A 13,113-nucleotide genomic window follows, 5' to 3' on the forward strand; every position below is an offset into this window, starting at 1 on the left:
ATTAAACTCCTGGAGCTACTAGGGTTTGTGATAAATTATCCAGAGTCCCACCTTCTTCCCGTTCAAAGACTAGAATTCATAGGAGCTTTGCTGGACTCCCAGACTGCTCATGCCTACCTCCCCGAGGCGAGGGCAGACAATCTTCTATCTCTTGTTTTCTGGGTCTGAGCATCTCAGCAGATCACAGCTCGGCAGATGTCGAGATTGCTCGGCCAAATGGCCTCCACAGTTCATGCGACTCCCATGGCCCGTCTTCACATGAGGTCGGCTCAATGGACCCTAGCTTCCCAGTGGTTTCAAGTTGCCGGGGATCTGAAATCCCTACATTGGTGGACAACTCGATCCAATTTGACCTTGGGACGTCCCTTTCAAATTCCTCAGCCACAAAAAGTGCTGACAACGGATGCGTCTCTCCTCGGGTGGGGAGCTCATGTCGATGGGTTTCACACTCAAGGACTTTGGTCCCTCCAGGAAACAGGTTTTCAGATCAATCTCCTGGAGTTGCGAGTGGTCTGGAACGCGCTAAAGGCTTTCAGAGATCGGCTGTCCAATCAAACTATTCAAATTCAGACAGACAATCAGGTTGCCGTGTATTACATCAACAAGCAGGGGGGCATCGGATCTCGCCCCCTGTGTCAGGAAGCCGTCCAGATGTGGCTTTGGGCTCGCCGTCATGGCATGTTTCTCCAAGCCACGTATTTGGCAGGCGTAAACAGTCTGGCTGACAGGTTGAGCAGGATAATGCAACCTCACGAGTGGTCTCTCAACTCGAGAGTGGTACGTCAGATCTTCCAAGCGTGGGGTATCCCCTTGGTTAATCTCTTTGCTACTCAGACCAATCACAAGGTCCCTCAGTTCTGTTCCAGACTTCAGGCCCACGGCAGACTAGCGTCAGATGCCTTTCTTCTTTATTGGGGGAAGGGCCTCCTGTATGCGTATCCTCCCGTACCCTTGGTGGGGAAGACTTAGCTGAAAGTCAAGCAGGATCGTGGAACCATGATTCTGATCGCGCCCTTCTGGCCGTGTCAGATCTGGTTCCCTCTTCTTCTGGAGTTCTCCTCCGAAGAACTGTGGAGATTGGAGTGTTTTCCAACCCTCATTATTCAGAACAAGGGGGCGCTTCTGCATCCCAACCTCCGGTCCCTGGCTCTCACGGCCTGGATGTTGAGAGCGTAGACTTTGCCTCCTTGGGTCTGTCGGAGGGTGTCTCCCGAGTCCTGCTTGCTTTGAGGAAAGATTCCACTAAAAAGAGTTACTCTTTTAAATGGAGGAGGTTTGTTGTCTGGTTTGACAGCAAGGCCCTAGACCCTCACTGTTGTCCTACATAGACCCTGCTTGAATACCTTCTGCACTTGTCTGAGTCTGGTCTTAAGACCAACTCCGTAAGAGTTCATCTTAGTGCAATTAGTGCTTATCATTACCGTGTAGAAGGTAAGCCTATCTCTGGACAGCCTTTAGTTATTCACTTCATGAGAGGTTTGCTTTTGTCAAAGCCCCCTGTCAAACCTCCACCAGTGTCATGGGATCTCAATGTCGTTCTCACCCAGCTGATGAAATCTCCTTTTGAGTCACTGAATTCCTGCCATCTGAAGTACTTTACCTGGAAGGTAATTTTCTTGGTGGCTGTTACTTCAGCTCGTAGAGTCAGTGAGCTCCAAGCCTTGGTGGCCCATTCTCCATATACTAAATTTCATCATAACAGAGTAGTCCTCCACACTCACCCTAAGTTCTTGCCCAAGGTGGTGTCGGAGTTCCATCTGAACCAGTCAATTGTCTTGCTAACATTTTTTCCCCGTCCTCATACCCGCCCTGCTGAACGTCAGTTGCACACATTGGACTGCAAAAGAGCATTGGCCTTCTATCTGGAGCGGACAAGCCCATTCAGACAGTCCGCCCAAATGTTTGTTTCTTTTGATCCCAACAGAAGGGGAGTGGCTGTCGGGAAATGCACCATTTCAAATTGGCTAGCAGATTGCTTATCCTTCACTTACGCCCAAGCTGGGCTGACTCTTGAGAGTCATGTCACGGCTCATGGTGTTCGAACCATGGCAGCGTCAGTGGCCCACTTGAAGTCAGCCACTATAGAAGAGATTTGCAAGGCTGCGACGTGGTCATCTGTCCACACATTCGCATCTCATTACTGCCTTCAGCAGGATACCCGACACGACAGTCGGTTTGGGCAGTCGGTGCTGCAGAATCTGTTTGGGGTCTAGAATCCAACTCCACCCCCCTAGGCCCATTTTTTGTTCTGTTCCAGGCTGCACTCTCAGTTAGTTGTTATTTTTCAGGTCAATCTCAGTTATGTCCTTGCCGTTGCGAGGCCCAATTGACCCTGTTTGTTGTTTTGAGTGAGCCTGGGGGCTAGGGATACCCCATCAGGGAGAACAAGCAGCCTGCTTGTCCTCGGAGAAAGCAAAGTTACTTACCTGTAGCAAGTATTCTCCGAGGACAGCAGGCTGATTGTTCTCACCAACCCGCCCACCTCCCCTTTGGAGTTGTGTCTTCCCTTGTCTTTGCTTTGTAATTTGACTGAGGCACGCTCGCGCTACAGGCGGGAAGACGGTTGCGCATGTGCGCGCGAGGGCTCTAGCAAGCTTTCTTGCTAGGAAGATTTCTGATCTTGGGGCTGCCATCGGACATCACCCATCAGTGAGAACAATCAGCCTGCTGTCCTCAGAGAATACCTGCTACAGGTAAGTAGCTTCGCTTTACCTGCGCCTGACTTAGACTTGCTGAAGGTCCCTACGGTGGATTCCTTAATCACAGCGGTCACTAAGAAAACCACTCTCCATGTGGAGGGGGGCTCGGCGCTCAAGGACCCTCAGGATCGTAAGTTGGAGACTTGTTTGAAGCTGTCCTTTGAAGTAGCGGCCCTTTCCCTGCAGGCAGTTTGTGGCTCCTATGTGGCGCGGGCATGCTTATCGTGGGTACAGAAAGCCACCTCTCTGGAAGATCTCGTGGCTGTTTTGCTGGCCTTGGAATCCGGTTTAGCCTTCCTTGCGGATCTTCTTTATGATCTTTTGAGGGCTTCGGCGAAGGAGGTTTTCCTAGTGGTCACTGCGCTTCATGGGCTGTGGTTGTGGCATTGGGCTGCAGACGTGGCCTCTAAGTCACGTTTAGCAAGTCTTCCTTTTAGGGGAAAGATTTTGTTTGGGACAGAACTAGAACAAATTGTGAAGGACCTCAGTGACTCTAAGGGCCAGCACCTCCCGGAGCACAGGTCCAAGTTTGTAGGACCAGCAGGACCTAGACCTAAGTTTAGGGATACACGACGTTACCGCCCAGGTCGCGGGGCCTCTTTTCAGAGAGCAAAGTTTTCTCAGAGGACTCAGCCCTTTCAAGATTGTTGATGTGGCGGGTTGAATAAGGTGCACCAAGCAGAGATTGTTGATGTGGAGGGTTGAATAAGGTGCTCCTAGCAGAGGTTGTTGAGTGGAGGGTTGAACAGCCAAGAGCTGCTAAAGCAGACACATCTGACAAAGCATAAGGCAGACACATTTGATTAATTTCTTTGGGTGACCAGAGACTTGGATTGAGAGAGAACACTAGATATAGTGTACTTAAATTTTAATAAAGTCTTTGACATAGTTCTGCATAGACGACTTATACATAAACTGAGTGCCCTCAGAATTGTCCCTAAAGTGACTGACTGACAGTTATGAACTCATTGAGTTGAAGTTGAAAAATGGTAGTGATAAATGGAGCTCAGTCTGAGTAAAAGGACGTTACAAGTGATGTGCCACAAGAATCAGTTCTTAGGCTAGTTCTTGTTAACATTTTTTAAGCAATATTGCAGAAGGGTTGTCTGGCAAGGTTTGCTTCTTTGTGAATGATACCAAAGTCTGTAGTAGTATAGACCCCTTGATGGTGTGGATAACATGAGGAACTGACCTAACGAAACTTGGAGACTGGTCCAAAATTTGGCAGCTAAGATTTAATGTTTAAAAATGCAGGTTCTTTCATTAGGACTTCAAAAATATGAGGGAACAGTACAGTTTAGGGGATGAAGTACTTCTATGCATGAAAGAGGAGCAAGACTTGCGTGTGATTGTATGTGATGATCTTAGGCCAAACAATTCGAAAAGGTGACGGGAAAACCAGAATGATTGTTGGGTGCATAGGGAGAGGAAAGGCCAGCAGGAAAAAGGAGGTGATAGTGCCTCTATGTAAGTCTCTGATGAAACCATTTAGAATAATGTGTACAATTCTGGAGACTTGCACCTTCAAAAAGATATAGGATCGAGCTGGTCCAGAGGGCAGCCACTAAAATGGTCATGCCCTTCATCATAAAGTGTATGGGGACAGACTTAAAGCTCTCAATACATATATATATATATATATATACACATACTTTGGAAGAAAGATGGAAGAGGGGAAATAAGCGAGACCTTTAAATACCTTCATGGCATAAATGCACAGGAGGTGAGTCTCTTTAATTGAAAGGAAGCTCTGGAATGAGGGAGCATAGGATGAAGGTGAAAGAGGACAGGCTCAGGAGTAACCTAAGGAAAGATTTCTTCATAGAAAGGGTAGTAAATACATGGAACAGTATCTGGTGGAGCTAGCAGAGACAAATTCAGATACAAACTTCAACATAGCTTGGGACAAATACATAGGATCTCTAAGAGGCAGGGATAGTAGAAGGTATGGATGGACAGGCCATATGTTCATTATCTGCCTTCATTTTTTTTATGTTTACTCACCAGGTTGTTTATTCTGGTGTACCAATACTCTCTATCTTGGATGCAACATTCAGCTCAACACCACCTGTCCTATATAATAAATCTCACCTCCAACGTTCTGACCTGCCTGGGACCGTGGCTCCCTTGGAGTTGGTCAGGAAGGCTCCGTAGATCAGACTGACGTCACTGGCGGCATTATAACGTGACCCTAGCAGACCAACTCCAAGGGAATCACGGTCCCAGGCAAGAAAGCACGTTGGAGGTGAGAATTACTGGTAGTGCTGCTGAAGGAGCTCTGTCGACGATAATGGCACCGCAAACACCCCCTCCCCCCTTCTGTCATTTCAGGACCCCCCTTCACTCCACCCCTCTCTGGCCCTCCCCTTCGTAAGAGCTGGCTTCTTAAAAGTTTTTACCTCCTGCATGCAGGGACGCCGCTTCCGTCAGCCGTTTCTTTCGCTTGTGTTTCAGCTGTTCCTGTGGTTCCGCCCTTGAGATTCATTTGTGTCAGAAACGGGCCTTTATTACTAGTTGTTTTATAATGTGAACTAATAGATAAAGTTAGATTATACATGTAGGTCTTTTGCTGTGGTTGCCCCACTCTATGGAATAATTTATCCCCCTCTCTGTTAAATAAAAGTGATCTTTTAAGAAATTTAAATCCTTAATTAAAAGCTTTTTATCAGGCTTCCCTATTGATGCTTACAATTTTCATTGCCTTTGTGGCCAGAGCAGATATGTTGCATTTAGTGAGTAGTTTGTCTTATGTTTCTCCTTCCCTTCTGTTGTTGATAATTTTATGTATTAGCGGCTGTCAATTAGATTCCTTATGTTCTGTGCTTTGTCATGGTTATTTTGTTCCTAGTTTTACTGTCTCTTCCTCATTTGCCAATATTTGACCGCCTCTGTTCTTTAGAGAGAAATATAAATAAATATATTTATATCTATAGATTTAGCCAGCTAATACTGAAACTGCATACTTGAAGGATAAATAAATAAACCAGGAACACAGCTGAAGCCCTTTTCTGACTAAGAACATGTGAAACAAGTAGAAATTTGGCTTTGCAGTATTTACTGTCATATACTCATACAAGTATATGCAGGAAGCGACCCTACATATACTTTTATATGTTGTAAAAGGAAGGTTGTGCCCATCAACCAGGAAAGGACATCATTCAAAGGAAATCCCAGAGGAATCTGTTAGGATGTAGCTCTTCATTTGCAGACGTCAGTATTACCCTTTACTAGTTCACTCAGGGTGAAGTAAAAATCAGTTCAAAACTAAGCAACAGCAATGTAATTCTGCATTAAGGGATAAGTCCACAATTAAGGTTTTGTTTCACAACCGAAGATTCAGCCAGTCTCATATGGTGCAAATCTTGGTTCAGTTAATTGATCTAGAACAGCAGTGACCCCTGCTGGTACCTTGTGAGTTTTTGCATTTTTGGATGACAAATGTGCATAGTCTACAGACTCACTCATTCACCCTGGAAATAGGATACAATAGACACCTTTAATATGATGCCAGCAGAATAATCAGCTCACATCTTCTGGTTACAGGTAGATGGTATTCATGGCAATCTCTCTCTTGCACAGGGAAGGGCCATGAAGGGCTACACTGGCAAGGCATGTAGCTCCACAGTGCACAGAGATGGAAATATTAGAGCAAAAAGCCAAAGAAAAGGAAAAAAGCTCTTAAGTTCCCCTAAAACATACCAGTGCATAGCGCAGTTATACTCTAGCTCTGCTCAGCCTAAAACAGGGCAGAGCCTAGACAAGGCAACCAATCAGATATATGCACATTCACAGAGCCTGGCTAGGGTAACATGCACATACACAGAAAAAGGAATGTTTCTTTCCCTCAGCTACTAACTGATAAATGTGGGTGGGGGAAGGTCTCTGGCTGAGGCAGGGCTATTCAGAGAATATGAAATGTAAGCATGGGCATGTTGGTTAAGAAAAACAAAGGTGAGGCCTCTGGAAAGCAAATCACATCCTATGGTAACCCAATTTCCACTGACAAAAGCAGGTTTATTCCATTCTTCATCAGGAACAGAGCCCGGTTTCCCCTGCTTCCTGGTTTCCAGCCAACAGGTGAAAAATGTTAAGCACTTCCCTTTTTCCAGTGCTTCAGAACAAACCCCTTTCTCAAGCCTTGTCACACGTCCAACTAACCAGTCTTTATATTCAGTTTCTCCTTAATTCAAGGCTCAATGATAAGAACTCCAGGAGCCTCCTGATAGCCCCATCCCATGGGATATTTTAACTCTAGAAAATACTTACTATCCCCCACTCACTTGGCTGACAGTACTGGAATAAACAGGTGAACTTCCTTAAGGTTCCCAGGCTTCCAAAGCTATCTCCTGTCAGTTTCCGTTACAGCTCCATACCTTTGGGTTCTGGCTCTGCTTGTAAATCGTTGCAGGCCATCTCTTCAGTTTCCAGCCCTGGCTCAGCAGCTTGGTTCTCCAGGTCTCCTACTTTTATTTATTTATTTATTACATTTGTACCCCGCGCTTTCCCACTCAAAGCAGGTTCAATGCGGCTTACATAATAATAATAAGGATTACAGAGTGTTGATAGGGAAAAAGTATAAGTTAATTATAGCGTAATATTATAAGGATGAGATCCTCCCTCCACTCCGCACTAGGCAAGAACTCCACCTTTCTGGTCCTGGGAATCGTCATATACTAAGTTCTAGGGAGGTTTGGTTTCCATATGGCCCCTCCTGTGGGTCAGGTCCTTAGGCAACTGAGTCCTATGCTCTCTGCTCTCTTGCAGTCCTACTCCAGCCCAGGATTTCCTTTTCTCCTTGTGTTCCTTGTTGTATAAGAAAGGCTGCTCTCCCCCAGAAGAACTCTGTAAGTCGGATGCAAGATTATAGGCTTGAGCATTCTCCTGATTATGACAATATGTGTAAAGTAAATACTCTTGTGAGCAGAGTTTGGGATTTGCACTTATTTTGCAGTTTCAGGTATACTTCCATAACGTAGTACATACACATCCATAAATATACATGTTTGCCTTCCCACCACCAGTTAGACATATGTGTCAAATGGGTCGATGATCAGAAGCAAACACAGACGCCATACTAGCTCCTGTGTTTGCTAGCGCCCCATGATCAGAGCCCCTGAGCACGTGAAACAAGGTGCTCGCGGGCTCTGAACTAGAGAGCTGCACGGCTTCCGTCCCCGCGGGAATCCCGCGGAACCCGCGGGATTCCCGCAGGGACGGAGGCAGTTCCTGCGGGGTTCCCGCGGGGATGGAAGCAGTTCTGCGGGGTTCCCGCGGGGACGGAGGCAGTTCCTGCGGGGTTCCCGCGGGGATGGAACCAGTTCTGTGGGCTTCCCGTGGAAGTGTAAGCTGCACCTGCACCAGCCTCTCATCTACCGAATACCAATTTATTTGAGTGCTGTCTCCTCCTCCTCCTCCTCTTCTTCCTTGCTTTAACAGCATAAATGTGGAAAGTATTCCATTAAGGAGGTGGTAGAGTCACAAATGATGACGGAATTCAAAAAGGCGTGGGATGAACACAGAGGATCTCTAATTAGAAAATGGAAGTTATATAAAAGCTAACCTTAAATGGCTGCATGTGTGTGGATGTGTCAAGTGACGCTTAGATGGCGACTCTGGCTGTGATGAACTAGGGCTGATACCTGGCAGACTTGTATGGTCTGTGTCTCATATATGGCAATCTGGTGTAGGATGGGCTGGAAAGGGCTTAGACAGCAACTTCAGTGGCTGGAACATGAGGACAGTGCTGGACAGACTTTTACGGTCTGTGTCCCACAAATGAGAACATGAATAGGCTGGAGTGGGCTTCGATGGCAACTCCAGCAGTTGGAACATAAGGATGGGGCCAGATAGACTTCTGTGGTCTTTGTTCCAGAAACTCGAAAGAAAGACCATAATCAAGTATATAATATCACACTCGTTGATTTAATGATGAATTGATCATGAGTGTGACTATTGGGCAGAGTGGATGGACCGTTCAGGTCTATTTGCTGTCACTTACTATGTTACTATTAATCCTCTTTGCTCCCAGGCTGGTGCATAGACCTGAACTCTGACACAGGCACGAGAATCAGATGTCACCTGACCTACTGGCGCGTGCATGTGGCGGCCTCTCAGCACCCACTGCCAGTGGATCAGAAACAAATCTTACATGTGCACACCAGAGTGTTCCAAGTTCCAACTTCTGTTCCTTCCTTGCCTACAGTGCTGTGGCTCAAATCCAGAAAGAGACTGAGGGAGCTGACTGGAACTTTCTTTTATGTACTTTTAAATTCTTACGGGGATGGGTGGGGATGGGTTAAATTCTTACGGGGATGGGTGGGGATGGGTTAAATTCTTGTGGGGATGGGTTAAATTCTTGCGGGGACGGGTGGGGATGGGTTGGGATGGTTTAAATTTTTGCGGGGATGGGTGGGGATGGGTAAGATTCCAGTGGGGATGGGTGTGGACGGGTAAGATTCCAGCAGGGACGGGCGGGGATGGGTAAGATTTCTGTCCCCGTGCAACTCTCTACTCTGAACACAACTAGCTTGCAAATGCATGCTAAATGTATTCCTCCCCAATGATCAGTGAGCAGCATGCCAAACATTGGCACGCTGTCTGTGGTAAACCCTAAGCCAGCTCGGAGCTGGTGTTAGGGTTTGCAGACCATTGGGGAGAAATGGTGAGCCCTGTGCAGGCCCCCCATTTCTACAAATGCAGCAGCTGCCCCCCCCCCCCCCTCCACAGGAGCAGGAACCCCTCCATGACCCCCCCCCCCAAGCATCCCCTCAAATAGCCCTGGTGGCTACGCCCCCCTCCCCCTGACCTGGTGGTCTAGCAGCCCTCTACCTCACCCCCATACTTTCGTTGGAAGAGGGAAGTGGCTTCCCTCCTCTTCCATCTGTGCCACCTCGAAAATGGCAGCACCCTGCCCAGTGCATCACACTATATAAGGGAGAAACTCCCTTATATGGTGTGAAGCCCCACCCAGTGCATTCCAGAATTCACTGGGCAGGGCTGGGTGCCGCCATGTTCGAAAGCTATTTGGATAAATCTGACTTAGCTGCATCTGATCTCTCTCCTGAACAAACTCCTGCTTCCTATCTCTCATTTGCTCTCCTTGTCAGCACCCATTTCCTCCTTTCCTGCAGTATTCTTCTCCAATGGTATCAGCACACATGAGGACAGGAACTCCCCCACAGCAATACAAATCATTTATATCCCACAACCCTTAAAGCAGGAAATACAAATGGGTCAGTGTTCAGCACCCATGGTCTGGGTTTTTAACACCAGCTGTGGCAATCAGAAAAATATCTGGATAAGGCAATCAGCACTGGATTTTAGCCAAATAGTGGCAATATTCAGTGTAACTTAGAGCAACCTCATCTGTCATATGTTATCCAGATAACTTATCCAGATGGTAGATCTGCATAGTACAGGTCTGTAAAGGATTTTTTAAAGACACTATCCCCCAAATTCTATAAATGGCACCTTAAGTTGTGTGCAATAATTTGGCCAACTTAATTAACAAGTCACTCAGTGCCAATAATTGGTACTTAACCAATTAGTGATACTAATTGGCTTTAATTAGACTTTACATGCACAGTGTTCTAGGCGTGTTCTATAATGTGCTGCGTGTAAATTCTGATGTGTGCTGCTGAAAAGGAGATGTGGCCATGGGTGTTTCAAACTATGCACACTATTATGGAATTCACCCAATCTGCTCCTAAGTTAGGCGCAGGTATTTAGATCTGGTTTTAGGTGGCCTAAATGGGCGCACCTAAATTTTAGTTGCAAGAACAGCACATGCACATATTCTATAAAGTAAGCCTAACTTTAGGTGTACTTTATAGAATTGTGCTGTACGTGGTTTTTTGGCGCTGATTTTTCAGACGCCATTTATAAAATTTGGCCCTATCTGGATAGCGCCTTTGAACATCTTAATTAGCAGTACTTTGCTAGATAGTAGGTGATGTTACCCAGATAAATGCTTTTGAATAATGACCTGAAAGAAACTAATATTATTCACAGTGAGACAGGAAGTATCTTTAAAAGCATTTCAAGAAAATCAATTCTATAAGAAGAATAAAAGGCAGATTTGAGATGCAACATCAGTGTATGTAAATGCAAATGGAGTTAATTGTACTTCCATTTTAAAGCATACTTCTTGCTTTTAAGAGAAAAGTCTAAGGGAGTACCTAGAAAAAGCAATTAAAATGTAATCTACATTGTTAGTAGTGTATTATTCACAGACTGAAAGGACAATGACTCTGTGACAAGTGACCAGTCTTAGCCCCCATTTACTAAACCATGTTAGCAGCTGAAGTACGCTAGTGCCGACACAGCCCATTCACTTTGAATGGGCTGTGTCGGCATTGTTGTGCAGCAGCAGCTGCTATCGTGGCTTACTAAACGGGAGGGGGGGAGGGTTAGTTGTCATTTTTCCAAGTAGCCAAGCTTAAATAAAGTTGTCATTTTACTGTGGCCATCCGAGCAAGCTAATCTAGTTCCTCTCTTGTTCCTGAAATTGTAAAACTGAGTTACCTCAGAAAAGTAGGAGTATGTATATGCTTGGTAACTCTTTTTCTTTTCTTCCTTTTGGATATATTATTTCTTTTGTCGTCCTGTTTTTCTGAGGTCCCCAGTTTTGTGGGCTAAGGGTATTAATGTTTTCCTTTAAATTCATATTTTTCCTGTGTTTGGCTTTCTTATTTCTGTCAAGTGTTTCTGCTTCTTGTTTTCAAATGCTTCCTATAAATAAGAAAAAAAAAGAGAGAGAGAAAAGTAGGAATACATCTCTGTATGCTGTGAGATAGTCTAGGCTTGATCAGCTTGTTTGGGTTCACCTGTGTGAAATGACAACCCTAGGCCTGTATTTTTCTTGGGTGATTTCTCCATAGGCTAATGCTGGTCTCTATCCTGCCCTCAGTTTAGGATTTCAAATTATAACAATTATGCTTGTTAGAGTTTTTCTTTATGTGGAAGAAAATGATGGTCAAGTAATACCATATAGATGTCAAGAAGAGGAAAAAATGAAATTACTAGTTATCAATGCCTTCTGAAACAATCATTCTTCCTACACAGGTGTTCTTCATATTTGTAATGTTTTCCTTTCATTGTGTGTTTTAGTGAATAAATTCAGTTGGAAAAATTATTTGTGCATATACTGGTTTAATATTGTTTCAGATTCCACTTTTGCTTAAATATAAATCTAGAAACAATGTAACTTTTTTTCTCAGTTTGGTACATAAATGTGTTATGTTGTAGCCTACTCCAGTGGGTTCAATTCATGCAGACCCTGCACTGCCAACCAACAGAGAAGCACACCACAGAGAGAAGATCCACCAAGCCAAAAATCAGGTATGTTTTTTCAAGATTGAATTATCTGTTCTATTACTGTTCCTGCATTTGTTTATAAATGTGGTTTTTTTCCCTTTACCTCTAACATTTAGTACCCTTGCTTTCCAAGTAAAAATCTGATTTGGATTTTCTTGTGTATTTTTCAATATATTATCAGCCGAGCTTTGATTATGTTGAAAAAATAGTGTAATTGTTCTTGCCTCCTGGTCAAAATACTTCCTTTAAAACAATTCGTAGCTCATCTATCACAGTATAGTACTAGGTGGAGGAGCATAATAAAATTCACAAGCAACACAAAATGAAAACAAGGAAATATAGACTATATGCCATTTACAGTTTTGTTTTATATTGAGGCATCCTATATTTTATAGAAACAATCTGATTTATTTTTATATTTGATGATCCAGTCAGCTATGCAAAAATCAGGACTGACCAGGGAAAGCTTAAGTTGCTTAGTATAAACTTTTCATAAATTATTGTATTATACATTCTTGGAAAAAAAAAACCACAAATGCCAAGCTGAAGCTATTTCATTTAACACAAATTATCAATTTTCTGTGTCGGTTCAGTCTTTTTTTTTTTTTTTCCTGCCTCTTTCTTTTGGTGTGCCTACAAAATATTGAGCCTTTGATTGATTTTATCAAGTTAACATTAAACTGATATGCAGGTGTATATTAGGTCTGTTGACTAATTTGTTCACCTACATGTTTGCCTTATTCCACCAGTGATTTCTCAGTGATTCAACGGTTCTAATAGTATTGTTTTTGAGACTTAGGAGCATGAAGATTTGTTTTCTTTAGTCATATACTGCTTATTTAGAATTAAACATAGTATTGCTTAGTGTATCATGACTCATGGGTTTTGATAACTGCAGTTTTATACCTAACTTTTGCATGCAGCGTTAGCACAGTTTTTGGGGGGGGGGGGGGGGGGTTCATTTCCTTTTTTTTTTTTTTTAAACTAGGTTCTCTTCTCGTGTTTCCCAGAAAACTGTGTTCACAACAAGAGATTTGAAATATTATACTTTTAGCCACAGTTTTGAAAGTGGCATGTGAAACTGAGTTTTTTTGTTTGT

At 44.2% G+C, this 13,113-nt stretch overlaps 1 protein-coding gene across 10 annotated transcripts in view; it reads left to right on the top strand.

The window, feature by feature from the left end:
• The window catches only part of CSNK1G3 (casein kinase 1 gamma 3), a 326,900-nt gene that overhangs the window by 232,496 nt on the left and 81,291 nt on the right, over nucleotides 1–13,113 (top strand). For 9 of the 10 annotated variants that reach the window (XM_030193547.1, XM_030193551.1, XM_030193549.1 and 6 more), the window contains one exon: nucleotides 11,946–12,038. The exons of the other annotated variant lie outside the window; for it this stretch is intronic. In XM_030193547.1, the coding sequence (XP_030049407.1) occupies nucleotides 11,946–12,038 (93 nt within the window). The remainder of the gene's footprint in view (nucleotides 1–11,945; nucleotides 12,039–13,113) is intronic. 10 annotated transcript variants of the gene reach the window in all.

The sequence above is a fragment of the Microcaecilia unicolor genome, chromosome 2 (genome assembly GCF_901765095.1).
Source record: "Microcaecilia unicolor chromosome 2, aMicUni1.1, whole genome shotgun sequence".
NCBI classification, from domain to species: domain Eukaryota; kingdom Metazoa; phylum Chordata; class Amphibia; order Gymnophiona; family Siphonopidae; genus Microcaecilia; species Microcaecilia unicolor.